The following is a 13074-nucleotide window of genomic DNA, read 5'->3' as shown; positions in this document are numbered from 1 at the left end:
TTAGCCAACTTGGTTTTCATCTTCATCATCTCAAGGAGAGTGAGTAATGAGGATTGATTGTGAGATTAGATCAGTATCTTATGTGGTTTGTTAGGAATAGTTTAACAATGTTACTAGAATCCTTAACAACCAATATCATTTGGTATTTACTAAATAAACACCTTTCAATCTTTATTACAAACTTTCTTCAAGTGTTTAGTGTTTAGGGTACATCAAATCTTCTTTTAGTTATATGGGTGAAAGAAATATGGTTAAAGTATCTTAGTTTGGTAACTATGATCTAAAACATGGTTCTACAAGAAGATGAATTATTTAGCTGAGTACGAAGACTGATTTATGAACTAATTTATGAGGTTGATCATAAGAACTAAAGAGACAAACTCAACAGATAAATCAGAATATCAATAAATTTCATGAAGGTGGATGGGAAGATTTAAGAAGGCATGGATGGATTGGATATGATAGAAAAATTATGCTCAATGTGTGTTCATCTATTATCTTAACTATACGTGGTTGGATCTATTTAGTGTTGAGGTCGAACACTGCATAGATGCGATGAAGGTTTTCTACTTCCCATGGTGGTTTGTTTCCTCTCAAACATATAGTTGGATACTAATTTTTTTTTCTTCTTTTTTATCAACACCTTTAATTTTTTATATCCTACTTTTACAAGAACTAAATACTTTGTTTTTACAAACTAGAGATGTTTTGAGAATAGAGTGATATATATAATTTACAAAATCATTCTTGAAAATATAAGCATGATATTCGATTAAGTTCTTATATTTTTTTTACTAGAAGTCAAAGGTACAAAAAATTTATTATAAAAGTAAGAAAGTTTTTTTTTTAATAATGTTATTTTTAAAAATTATCGTAAAAAATGGGATAGAAGTGAAACAATGGATGAAAATAGAGCAGAGAAGTCGTGGGTCTCGTCTACTACTTTGCCTAGTCGTGGACAGGATCCACGACTTCGTCCACGTGTCCATTGAAGCACAGCGGTTCTCCATCCATTCTTTTTTTTTTCTTTATACATAATCACCATTAATAAATCTCAACCTCTTCAAAATATTTCATTTTTAAAAATATCATTACTTAATTATTAAATTAAAATATTTGATTATTTTCTTTTTAAAAATCTTAATTATGAATTAAAAAAATTATTTAAAAGTTCTTATTAAAAGCTGCATGTATATCTCTGAAGCTTAATATTGTTTTTCCTTTTCAATTTTTAAAATGAGATATGATTTCATAATTATATATAGAGAAAAATTGTAAAAAAAAGAAAAACAAGAACATGGACAAAAATTGTTAAATTTTTGTCATTTATAATTTTTTCTATAAGGTATGAATAGCTTTTTTCTTGAAAAAATTCTATTATACTATAGACATCTATATAGCATATTGTCTTATATACCCATCACTAGATCTTTTTATTTCTTCAAAGTTAATAAATGACAAACAAATTAAAATTCAAAAAATAATGGTAATAAGGAAAGAAAAGAAATGATAATGTAATTAGTTTTATTTAAAAAAAATAAAACGTTAGATATCTAACAGTAAATTTGATTTGTTTAAAAGATCTTTATAATAAACAATATATTAATAATAGATGAGATGAGACTGAGAGAAAATGTATCATCATCTATGATATATTAGTAATGTAGTAGCCCAATCTTCTAAATATTTCTGTTTTTTATCAGTAAAGATTCAAAGTTCATGTTTACCATATTTGTTTCAAAAAGACAAAAAGAAAAAATATATATATAATTTCCAATATTGTAAAAAAAAAACTTTTAATTTATAATCTTAGAAAATATACAATAAAGAATTAGACATTCCTTTTTGGAGAAAAAAGAAAATTATAGCTATTAAGCCAAGTCTAAAGACCATGAAGACCTTTTAAGGCCAGGACCAAGCTAGAGTGAAGGACAACCCAAGAGCTAAAGCCATGTCCACTCATTAAGATTGCTTTCAACCCCAACTTAGTCAACTCATAGCACCATACTTAGGTTCACCCAAGAAAAAGTAGTTACCTAAAGATCATATAACAACATTTTTTTATTTGAAATGGTAATCGGACTTCAAATTGAACTCGAATCTACAATATATGGTGTATTAATATAGTGGTCAATCAAAATAAAAGTTATTTTGTGTTCGATGTCCTAATTATTCTAGGGTTCTAGGCTTGTCTACCCTAGCTAAACTAGCTAGTCTAATTTTTCAAAAGTTAAAGGTACTTTAGCTACATTGATGCTTTACCGTCTCAATTCCAACTAGATCGAGCTACGAAGTATCTTACCTAGATTATGTTCTTTATGGTACTTTTCAATCTAGCAAACTCTCTACTTACTTGAACTTAGGTTAACTTTAGTATTAGATTGGAGGTTGTGATTAAAGTATTTTAGCTTAGGTAATAGTGGGTTAATTTTAATTATGGGAATCTTACGTAAAGTGATTGTAAGAAAATTTGTGCACGTTGTTCCTAGTCAAGCATACCACATATACCCTCAAACCAGGAGGTTGGTGGTCTTTGATTATGAATATTTTTTAATTATGATCTTGGATATGACTATTAGCTTCTTTTTTAAGTAAATGACTAGCAGTTTAATTTGATTATTGGACTTTATGAAAAGCTGAAAGGCCTTACCCTATATGGATTCCTATGATCATAAAGCTCTTCAAAGCAACAAATCACGAAGGACCACAGATGGATAAGCCACAACTCAAATCAACTTTCAATGTCCAGCCCAAACACCTATTTTCAAGGGACATTTTGTGGGGGCTATTTCCATAATGGCAGCCTTTTAAATTAGCCATTACAAGAAAAGTTTCTATTCGAATCAGAATCACTCAAGTCATTTGTTCATAATAAATTTTAAGAACAACCAGAACAGAAACAGAAAACCATTTTCCAAACAAGTTTACAACTGGATCGAACATTGGGCGAAACCGAAACTAGAATCGTGTTTCAAACCAAGTAAGGAAACTAAACATTGAGTTTCTGTGAATCCAATGTAGTTTTCATCCTTCTTTCAGGCCTTGATGACAAAATTTTACAAGTTTGACCTCCCACTCTGACTTAACCTTAAATGATGTGGGTTTACCCTTTTGTGTCCAACTTTTCCATGCTCCACAAGCTAAAGATGAGCATGTTTTGACAAAATCATAATACAATACTGCAAGAAATGGCAGCATTTGGATGTTTAGCAGTGTCCTTGTTTTGTGGATCCCATAGACAAAGACAGACAAGTCTGCTTTTAAAATTGGCCTGGTGGTGTCAAATTGAGAGATTGATTAGCTATTATTACAATTCCTTGGTTTTTTTTCTTTTTCTTTCTTTTGCCTTTTAAGTCAACCAGTGGGAAGAAAATTTGAAGGTATTTAAAAAAAAAACAAAAGAAAAGCTCTTTTCTGAATCTTGGTTTCCATTACTGCCAAAACCTGCAACTTTGTCTCCTGCTTTCTTTTCTAGTTTTGTTCATTTGCATTGCCATCACAGGCTGGCTTGTAATGAAAAAATATATATATCATTCTTTATTCTTATAAAAATGGGAAGGGTGAAAGAAGAAGATGGCATGCCTGAAAACAATCACCAAAACTAACTTTTTAGAGTAAAAGTAATGAAAGGCAGCAGGAGAGAAGGGGGAGAATTCAGAATTTTCATACTGTAATAAATAAATCTTTTTCTTTAACTTTTTTTTTTTTTTTTTTTTTGGTTTTCACATCTTTCACTATGGTAATGACTATCGTACATCCACTGATTTTTTGTTCTTTTTGGATTTGAGGAAAATGAAAAAAGAAAAGGGAAAAAAAAGAGTGCTACAAATCATTCATTTGACTACCTTTCACTTGTATTTAGCAAACAATGTGTATTCCTAGACAGAAAAAGAATCAAGAAATGAAGGGGAGAAAAAAATTAAAAAGAGGGCAAAAATATTAGTCAATCCACATGGCGTTGCTTTACTGGACGAGTTTATCCAATCCTGCAAAAGCAAGAAGCTTTTCATGATTAGAGCATGAAGAAGCCACAATTATTGATTAAGTACAGAAGTAATCAGCAGATCCTGAGGGAATGGCTTAATGGGTGTAACAATCATTACCTGAAAGCTAAGCGTCGTCGATTAGGAGACCGAATTATGCAGGTTGTACTAAAAAGTGAGTAAACTCAGGAGGCAGTAGCAGCTAACAAGATATGATGACCAAAGGCATAATGTGTTGGGAAAGAAGGTCAGTGAAATTAGCTAACCTAAAGGGAATTCAGAATGAGGACCTGATAAAAGAGCAAAAGCAATATGAGACAAACAAATTTAGACCCCACAACAGAAACGAGAAAAATATTTCAAAGAAAGAATGAAGAGAATAGAAAAGTGAGGGCAAGAAGCATACTTTTTTGGACTATGGGCTATGAAATGTCCCCATCAGCCTTCAAGGATGAGCTCCACCACCATCTGGGACCAGATTTGGCAATCAAATCAGATAACTTTCTTGAGGGTTGAATTATGGAAGAGTGGAACAAAGTTTTGAAAAGGAGACTCAAAACAAGTCCTAATCTAGTTTGTAACTGATTGCCGCAAGACATCATTCACTTTGGGGGAGGAATCTTATTGGAAAATTTTCTAGGATTATGATATACAAAGTTTCGGGTCAGCCGAAAAAAGATAGGGCAGAATGGCTTGAGCTATAAAGGTTGGTGAAATGGGGGATAGCTTACATTTAAGTTCTTCCACAGGCCTCACTCTATTTATGGCTGGATTGTGTAGCCATATGATCTCACTATCAGAAAAAGTTCAGTTCGGTGTATCCATGTGCGTAAGGGAGAAGCTCCTCGACCTCAATCCTGGAACTAGAATAACTCATGCTTTTCTTCAATCTCCCTCGGCTTGACTCAACCTCAGCCCAAAACACTCCATAAACCGGTCTATGATCTGAAAACCTAGACTCTCCACGGACATAGGATAACTGATGGAGGCCTTCTCCATGCCACAATATCCGATCACACCTTCATAAACAGAATATTTAAATCAGAACGCTGTATTAATAGAGATAAATTTTTGTCATCACTTAATAATCCTACATTGCTAATGCAACAATGAGTTGAGGTTAAATAGAATGACTTGCGAGATGGACATACCAAGCAGGCTTACGACGTTTTTCTTTTGGGTGAGCACCTTCCCCTGCATATCGGTCTGAATTTGTCGAATACTTGTATGTGGGAGGAAAATAAATCTTTCCTTCATTCCATCCGGCAAATACACGCCCACGTCTTTGTTCGATTCGCAACTGCATAGGATAATAGTTGGTTAATACTTAGCACAGAAAGCTTCTGCTTCACTAAATAACTACAAGTATAAACATGCATGCAATTTGGTTCCAAAGTTATGTAGTCATACCTGATCCTTCTCAAGCAATGCCCTCCAGTTTTGCATCTCTACGAGAGCCTTGGCAGAACGGTATGAAAGAGCAATCCGATAGTTTAAATCCCCAAGCCAAATAACGCGACTGCACAGTAGCTTAAGGTGATCAGAATAAGTTCAAATGAAAATTAAAAGCCCTCTAACTAAGTTTGGTTGCAGATGTCCCTGAGCTCCTTTTTTCAATTTCGTGATAGGTGAAGACAAAAAAAATATCTTACTCGTGCTCAAGGATTGTTTCTGGGGATTTCTCGTCGCTGCTTGCACCGTGAACTCGAGGGAACCTTGTCTTCTTAAGTATCTCCATAACATCTGAGTTTCTTCTAAGCTCATCGCCTTCTTTCTCTCCAGATGTTAAGTGAGTACAAATGAAGCAAAAGCTTGTCTGATGCAAAGACATGCTGATAGAAATTGATCCCTGCAGTTGATCAAAACTTTATTACATATAATTAACCAAAAAAATTCAAGAAATGGATTTGCTATTATTATCTAACAATTGATACCTTATTCCCAAGGTAGCCCATCAATCCTCTACCAACACAAGAAACTTTCATGTTTCGCACATGATCCCTCAAGTCACTTTTTACCCATATTGTGAGAAATATCCCAACCATTTGTTTGCTTGCAACTAAGCAATATCTTGAATGTCCTGGCATTCTATATCCACCATCCTGTGATGAAGAACCACCATGGGACATTGGTGAAAATAAAACAGTGCTTGGTGATTCCCACGGAACATTATCATCGTCTGATGATCCCCATCGTGAGCAGTCGCTAGGTCTCGAGTAGTCACTCGGCCTGCAAAAGTCGCTTGGCCTAGAGTAGTCACTTGGCCTGCAAAAGTCACTGGACCTGGAATAGTCACTCGGCCTTGAGTAGTCACTTGGTCGGCAGTAATCACTTGGCCTGTGACCCCATCTGAAGTTAGGATCAAAATCACTTGACCGATGACCGAAGATAACACGGTCGCATACACTGAACCTTCGATCGAGTCGTGGCTGTGGTATTGAAGGATCATCCATTCGCCAGCTGTTAGTAGTTTGAAATGATCGGCGATGGAAGAAAGATGAATTCTTCTGCCTAGCAGACCCCTCAAAATCTGCATTTAATTCCACGATGGGTTTGGGAATCGGAGAAGGGGTATAACATGCATTACCACCGCTTGTTCCTGGAAGATTGTTTAGAGTTTTTCGAATGAGAGCCTGCCATTTTTTAGCAGGGCCATTGTCTTCTGCACCCAGTATATTACCAGCATTTAATGGCACTATCTCCTGAAATCTGAAAGAGAGAACAAAAGAAACTTACCAACAATATTCCCTCCTCCAAACTGAGTAAAAGACGCGAAAAAGTTTATCATATTTATTACCCAAGAACGTAAATATCTGCAGGGGGTGAGGATTGAAGCCAATCGTCCAGATTTAGATTGCTAGGAGGAGATCTTCCAGCCACGTTCCATGTAGCAACAAAAATGCTGAAGACAAAATCTCTCAGTTAACAAATCAAAACCATCCAAAATGCTAGAAAAGCAGAAAAAATCTATCCCAAGGCAGAGATATATCCTTAATTCTCTACCTATAGTTCTGCACATCTATAATACGAGGATGGTCAAGATTCATCTTCCCTCGCCGCCCTTGCTCGCCATTTTTGCTAAATTTCTCTGTGCATTGATGAGAAGATGGATCAAAATCTCAGGAACAAGAAGAAGAACCAAATTTTTATAAACAGTTTTCTCAGAGTCAATTTCTCAAAACTGAGATGAAGTGGCCTGTGTTTATGAACCTGTTTTGCTTTTCTTGATGGTGCATGGTTCCCTCTCTGAAAAGCTGCTGCTTCTGTAATCCATATCACCTCCTGTAGAAGAAAGCATGTAATCAATGGATGAAAAAGAACTTCATAAAGATTTGACCCATAAACAGAAAATGAAAGATTTCAAGCGTTTTACAAAACCAAATTCTGGAGCTTCAGATTTAGGCATGTGGGAAAGCATAAAAGAGTTGGGATTTCTACAATCCAATTCATGAAACAAGAAATTCAAAGAGCTACCTCTATAAGCAACATCGTCCGCTTGAAAATCCTCGCTTTTACACCTAATATTGAACCACTTTCTGACCATTTTCTTGGACCATGAGAGCTTCAAAACCAAAAAAGGCAAACCAAAGAACAATCAGATTCCCATTTTCCTTTCGCAAAAAAAAAAAAACAAAAAAAAACAAGAGAAGATTTTGAAACAATATCCCAGATGGGGATTTCAAAGAAAATTGAAGAACCACCTTGCTTTTCTTAGAATTCTCATCTCTCATTGTTCCACCACTACTTCATACAGCTCCACAACTACTCTTTCCCCCACACAGAATTTGAGGGTTTTGCTTCAAATCTTCAAAACACTCATGGAAACCCAATAAAATGGGCAAAGCTAAGGATTCTCCAACCAAGAACTTAAGAGTTCTCCCGCAAAATCCAAACCAAACCAAACACACCCACTTCTCCAAATACTTAGGAAGATCAAACCCAAAATTCCTTTCCTCTTACTAAACAGGAGAAACCCAAAAGAGAAGGGTAAAACTTGTGGTGAATGAGAATGAAGAGAAAATGGGGAGAGATTCTGAAGTAGAAGAAGACAATGCAGAAGGCAAACATAAGATAAGCAGATAGAAGGGGAGAGAGAAAGTTTTAGAGAGATATAAAGCTCATAGAGCTTCTCTTTCTCTGTGCTATGCAGCCAAAGGGGCCTCGTTCTCTGTAAAAACAGCAAAGTATCGAATTTGAACAGTATAAAGTGCAGAGAGAAAGAAAGAAAGAAAGAAAGAAAGAGAAGAGAGAGTGAGAGTGAGTCAGTGTTAAGGGTCTCTCCCTTCTCCCTCCTTTTCCTTTTTAATTCTAAGTTAAGACAGACTCAACATGATGAAGCAACGGCCATGTCGTTTATTGAGCCTTTCTTTTTTACCCTCTCTCACAGAGAAACACACAAAACCAAAGGCTGCCCATTTTGGTCAGCAAAGCCATGAAGAAAAAAGAGGCAGCTTCAGCCCCTGAGATCTACCACACAAATAATAATTTTAAAAAATTGGAAAAAAAAAAACCCCATTCCCCATTCCTTCTTCTTCTTGGCCCTGTTTTGGTCTACCATCAAAGTAAAAGCAATCTAAAGATGCAATAAAGATAAAGTGCAATGTGTATATTATTATTAGTACTAAATTGTTTTTTGTTTTGTTTTCTGTTTTTTGTTTTTGTTTTCTTCTTTTGTGAGCTAAAGAATGTTTGGGAGAGAAGGTACAGTAATTTCACAAACAAAAAATAAAGGCCATTCCTTAACCTCCTTTGCCATCTTTAACACATTGGGTTTTGTGTTTTCCCCCCATTTTCTCCCTTGACTCAGATTTTTGTTTAAACTAATCAAGCTTTCAACTTTATGTCTTTGTACATCACCATTTACAATTTACAAAATGTCTGTAAAAAGAAAAGAAAAGAAAAAGACCCTTTGCCTAAGAAGAGACAAGGAGAAGGGTAGAATACTAAACTACATACCAAAAATAACGTATTGGTTTGGTACCAAATCAAGATTGAGTTTTTTGACAAAATAATGATTGAAAGAGGTAGGGGAGGGGGGGAAAAAGGCAATTTCTGGACCAATCTGTATGTTTTTTAGCCTATAATTTGACAAGGAGATGCCAATAATTCATGAACTTGGACCCTCTTCATTTGTTTGGTTTTTAAGATTGCAAGCAGAATTAGATTGTAATGGATAAGTACTTTCTATTTGAAACTATACGAATGTGGATTTAATTGGTTAAGTATGGGATGTTGGAGAGTTGACGTTAGAACCGTTAAGAAAACGTTTGACATCCAAAACAGATTTACCGTTATTGGTATTGTCTTTGCATTTAATTGTAAGTTGTTGGGTTGGATTCTTACTCTCTTATTTATGATGTAATGCTCAAGAAACAAAAATAAATAAATAAACTTTGTTTAACTATATACCTATTTGGTAAGAAAATAATAGTTATATGAAACCACTTCTATTTTATAAGCTAAATACTTAATTAGGCCCAAGAATGAAAAGGTATAATTTATTTTAGTAATTCAACTTTGTATTTGATAAGTTTATTTCTCAAAAAAAAAAAAAAAAGATCTTATGTGTTGTAATTAAACATGGAAATGGAAATTATGAAATTTATTTGCTCGAAAGAATTAACTTGTTTTCTTATATGTGAGTAGTTGACTTCGTTTTCTAATTTTGAAGCTTGTGGATAGCTCTTTTAATTTTAAGAAATCAATGGTGTTGTCAAAAATAGATAAAATAAAATAATAAAAATAGCTTACTTTTTTTTCATGGAAACTTAAAAATCAAAATAAGCATAACTCGATTAGAATAGCAAAGTTAGAACCTAAATGTTCAAATCTTTCTACTTTAAAAAAAATTAAAAATCACTTTAAAATAACCTTAAACTAAAATATAAGTAGTCGGTGATTATGTTTGTTTGAAAACCATCATTTTTTTTTAAATCGTGTTTATTTTCTTTGAACATCTTTAATATACGATATTTTTAGTTTAGAAAGAAAATGGATATATTATTTTATAATGGTTGAAAAAGTTGAATTTTATGACATTCTGTATGATCACAAAATAGTATCAGTGTTTGATATTTTTCTCTCAATAAATGCTTCAACAATACCCACGAACCACCAAATTTTTGAACAAACAACCTTTTAAGTGGATGTGAAAATTGTTCTCTTTTTTTTTTATTATTATTTTAAGAAAAATGTGAATAAACCCATCACTATTCTTGAAATTAATTATCACTTCCTCTCCTAAATCACCGATACAAACTATAAAAAAAAAAAACATAATTATATATATTATACGTATACATTGACTTTACATACAACAAAGATTCTCGTATTATGTCAAACTGAACATATCTCGACTAACTGAAAATTTCTACTATTAACGTCAATACTATACGTTAAAATTTTCCACCCACGTGAAAATAAATTGATTAATTAAAAAAAAAAAAAAAAAAAAAACTCTCATGGTATGACCTACTATAATGATGACTAATACATGTAGAAGAAGCATAGGGCCTTTCCATACCACCACTATCTTTTAGCTACAATACTTGCATTTAAAGGGACAAAAGACCCACTGACTATAATAACAAAATGGAGAATTATTATGTGATTAAGTATAAATCAACTGTGTTTTCTAAAAAATATATATACACACACCATATCATATAAAATATTCAAATATAACAACATTTTTTTTACACTAACATCTCTACCTAACTAACAATAAAATATAAGTTAACGTGTGTATAACGAATCAAAATTATATTGGTGAGTATTAAATTTGATGAAAGTAATAAAAACCACACAAGTTGATGCTATAAATAAGTATATAAAGATTTAGTAACATAATCAATGGGAGATGCTGATCTCCTAATTAAATGGGTTGATTGGAAATTGATTAAATAAGGGGATTGTGATAGGTTGAAAATTGTATGCATATTTAGCTATTAAGTCTAAATTCTAATTGAGTGAGAAAGAATTGACTTGTAATTGTTTATATATAATATATCAAATCAACGTAAATATATAGTTAAAAAAATATATATATTTATAGATTCAAACACGTCCAAGTCTCTCCATTCCACTTTTATCGTTAAAATAATACTAAATAATTTTTAATATATTCTACAAACAATATCAAAATTATGAAATAAAATTTTAAATGAAAAAACTTAGGAAAATATCACGAACAATGCATATAGTTTATAATACTGTCATAAAAATGTAGGGATGGAGGAGAGGTTAGAGATAGAGTTTGGTAATTGAAGCAAACAATCATTTGAAAGCAATTTATAAAATTGTCCAAAACGTAGGGAGGTGTTTTTAAGATGAAAGAGATGGGAATGGTAAAATTTTTCCACATGGGTCAGAAGGAAGGCACGCACGCGCTATCATCAGTTTTCAGGCGGGATTCCGGCGGCCGACCACGCCGCAGCTCTGCCACCTTGAGCGTCGAGACTCCAAAGTCCAAACCACCCAACCGCCGTCGTCTCACCGTTTTTAAAATCTGTATTTTATTGTATTCTTCCCTTTTGGCTTTTCCCCTCTCCTCATCATTGGTTTTGGTTCACAAAAACAATAATAAATATTTTCCTTTTTGTGTAAATAAAATAATTGAATTGAATGGACACAACATAGTGAGGTTACGGCGGAACCTTCCAATTCATTACCCCTCTCTACTGTTTCTTTTTTTTTTTTTTTTTTATTTCTTATTATTATTATAAACAAAATTTAATGTGTTTATATTATTTTTTTTTTTTGTAATTTTATAGTTTCTTTTTATTTTTCTTTTTTGTAGCTTTTTTGTTGTCAACAAAATTTAAAATCCCCATCTGTCCCATACCCATCATTTTATAGTCTTGTATTTTATATTTGTGAATTTTATAACTTAGCTCATCATAATTTTAGTTCCCTCACTCAAACTTTTCTCTAAACTTTCTATGAAAAAAATTATAAAAGATGTCTTAATCTTTTGCTTCAAATTGTTTTTTTTTTTCTCTTAGGAAAAAATCAATCTCGAGTTGTATTGATTTGGACTATAAATTTAAGGGTGTATAGCAGTATACTTTTTATACACCTAAATCTATTTACGATGGACTTTTATCAGTGGTGGATTATATCGTTGATCAACTCTTATAAGCTATATAATAGACTTCAAGAACATGATTTAAATTTCCTTGTATGCATAAATTCTTATGCACTTACTATATTTACAATTATCTCATTTAGATCAAAGTTGTAATTATCATTTTCGAAACTATAACTAAAACATAATATTTCAAAATTTAAAAGTCAAAATAAACAAATAAATAAAAACATAATCGAGGAGTCAAATATAATTACACAGCATACCTATTTAATGTTAATTAACATCCTTATAAACATAATATATATAATGATTGGATATTCGTAAACAAGGGAAATATTTGAATATTACAAAAGGTTTTTTTTTTTCTTTTTTCTTTTGAAGTTCTATGATACCTTTGGTCTATAAATATTGCATATTGAAAACGATTTTTTTTTTTTTTAAAGTGACATGAGGAGAGTTATCAATGAATTGCATGAGTTCATATGGTAAAGTCATGATGATGTGTGGACTATAGACTATATATATATATATATATATAAATATATAATGCTCACAAGTTACATCCAATGTTGTATAATAATAATAATAGTAATGAAATTAAAATGGATTTTCTTTGAAATGGTTGGTAAGGTAAGAATGTGCTTTTCCTTTTTGTATGAAATTTAGAACAATGTGTGTTTATTCCAAGGTGGGATTTTGAGAATGATTTGAAGCAATGAGAGAGAAAGAGAGTGAAAATAAATAAATAAAGTGAACATTGAATAATGCAAAGGGGAAACATATAAAGTGATGAATTGTGTATCAAAGACTAAAGAGAAAATAAACAAAGAAAGAAAGAAAGAAAGAAAAGCGGACCCATTTTGTTTTGGTTTAGTGTATATCCAAAGGAGGCAAAACAAGTGGGGTTATCATTTGAAATATATGCTCCATTTTTCCCACTTCCCTTCTTCACAAAATCTTCATAACCACTATTTCTCATGAAAGAAAAATTAAATAATAATA

The 13074-nt window shown here is 32.5% G+C and overlaps 1 protein-coding gene across 2 annotated transcripts; it reads right to left on the bottom strand.

Moving 5' to 3' along the window:
* Positions 1 to 3653: 3653 nt before the first annotated feature.
* LOC103483691 (type IV inositol polyphosphate 5-phosphatase 7) lies at positions 3654 to 8511 on the bottom strand. Of its 2 annotated transcripts, XM_008440427.3 has the most exons (13): positions 7685 to 8511; positions 7458 to 7545; positions 7194 to 7265; positions 6987 to 7071; positions 6781 to 6885; positions 5918 to 6692; positions 5636 to 5832; positions 5394 to 5502; positions 5135 to 5283; positions 4715 to 5002; positions 4390 to 4451; positions 4104 to 4273; positions 3654 to 3986 (listed from the first exon to the last, which is right to left on the bottom strand). In XM_008440427.3, the coding sequence occupies exons 1-10, from the start codon at positions 7712 to 7714 to the stop codon at positions 4780 to 4782; spliced, it is 1833 nt and encodes a 610-aa protein (XP_008438649.1). In that variant the 5' UTR covers positions 7715 to 8511; the 3' UTR covers positions 3654 to 3986; positions 4104 to 4273; positions 4390 to 4451; positions 4715 to 4779. The 2 variants fall into 2 exon arrangements, with proteins under 2 accessions (XP_008438649.1, XP_050942060.1); XM_051086103.1 differs by having other exon boundaries at positions 4390 to 5002.
* Positions 8512 to 13074: the final 4563 nt, after the last annotated feature.

The sequence above is a fragment of the Cucumis melo genome, chromosome 6 (genome assembly GCF_025177605.1).
Source record: "Cucumis melo cultivar AY chromosome 6, USDA_Cmelo_AY_1.0, whole genome shotgun sequence".
NCBI lineage: Eukaryota > Viridiplantae > Streptophyta > Magnoliopsida > Cucurbitales > Cucurbitaceae > Cucumis > Cucumis melo.
This window is presented reverse-complemented; position numbering and strand designations above follow the sequence as displayed.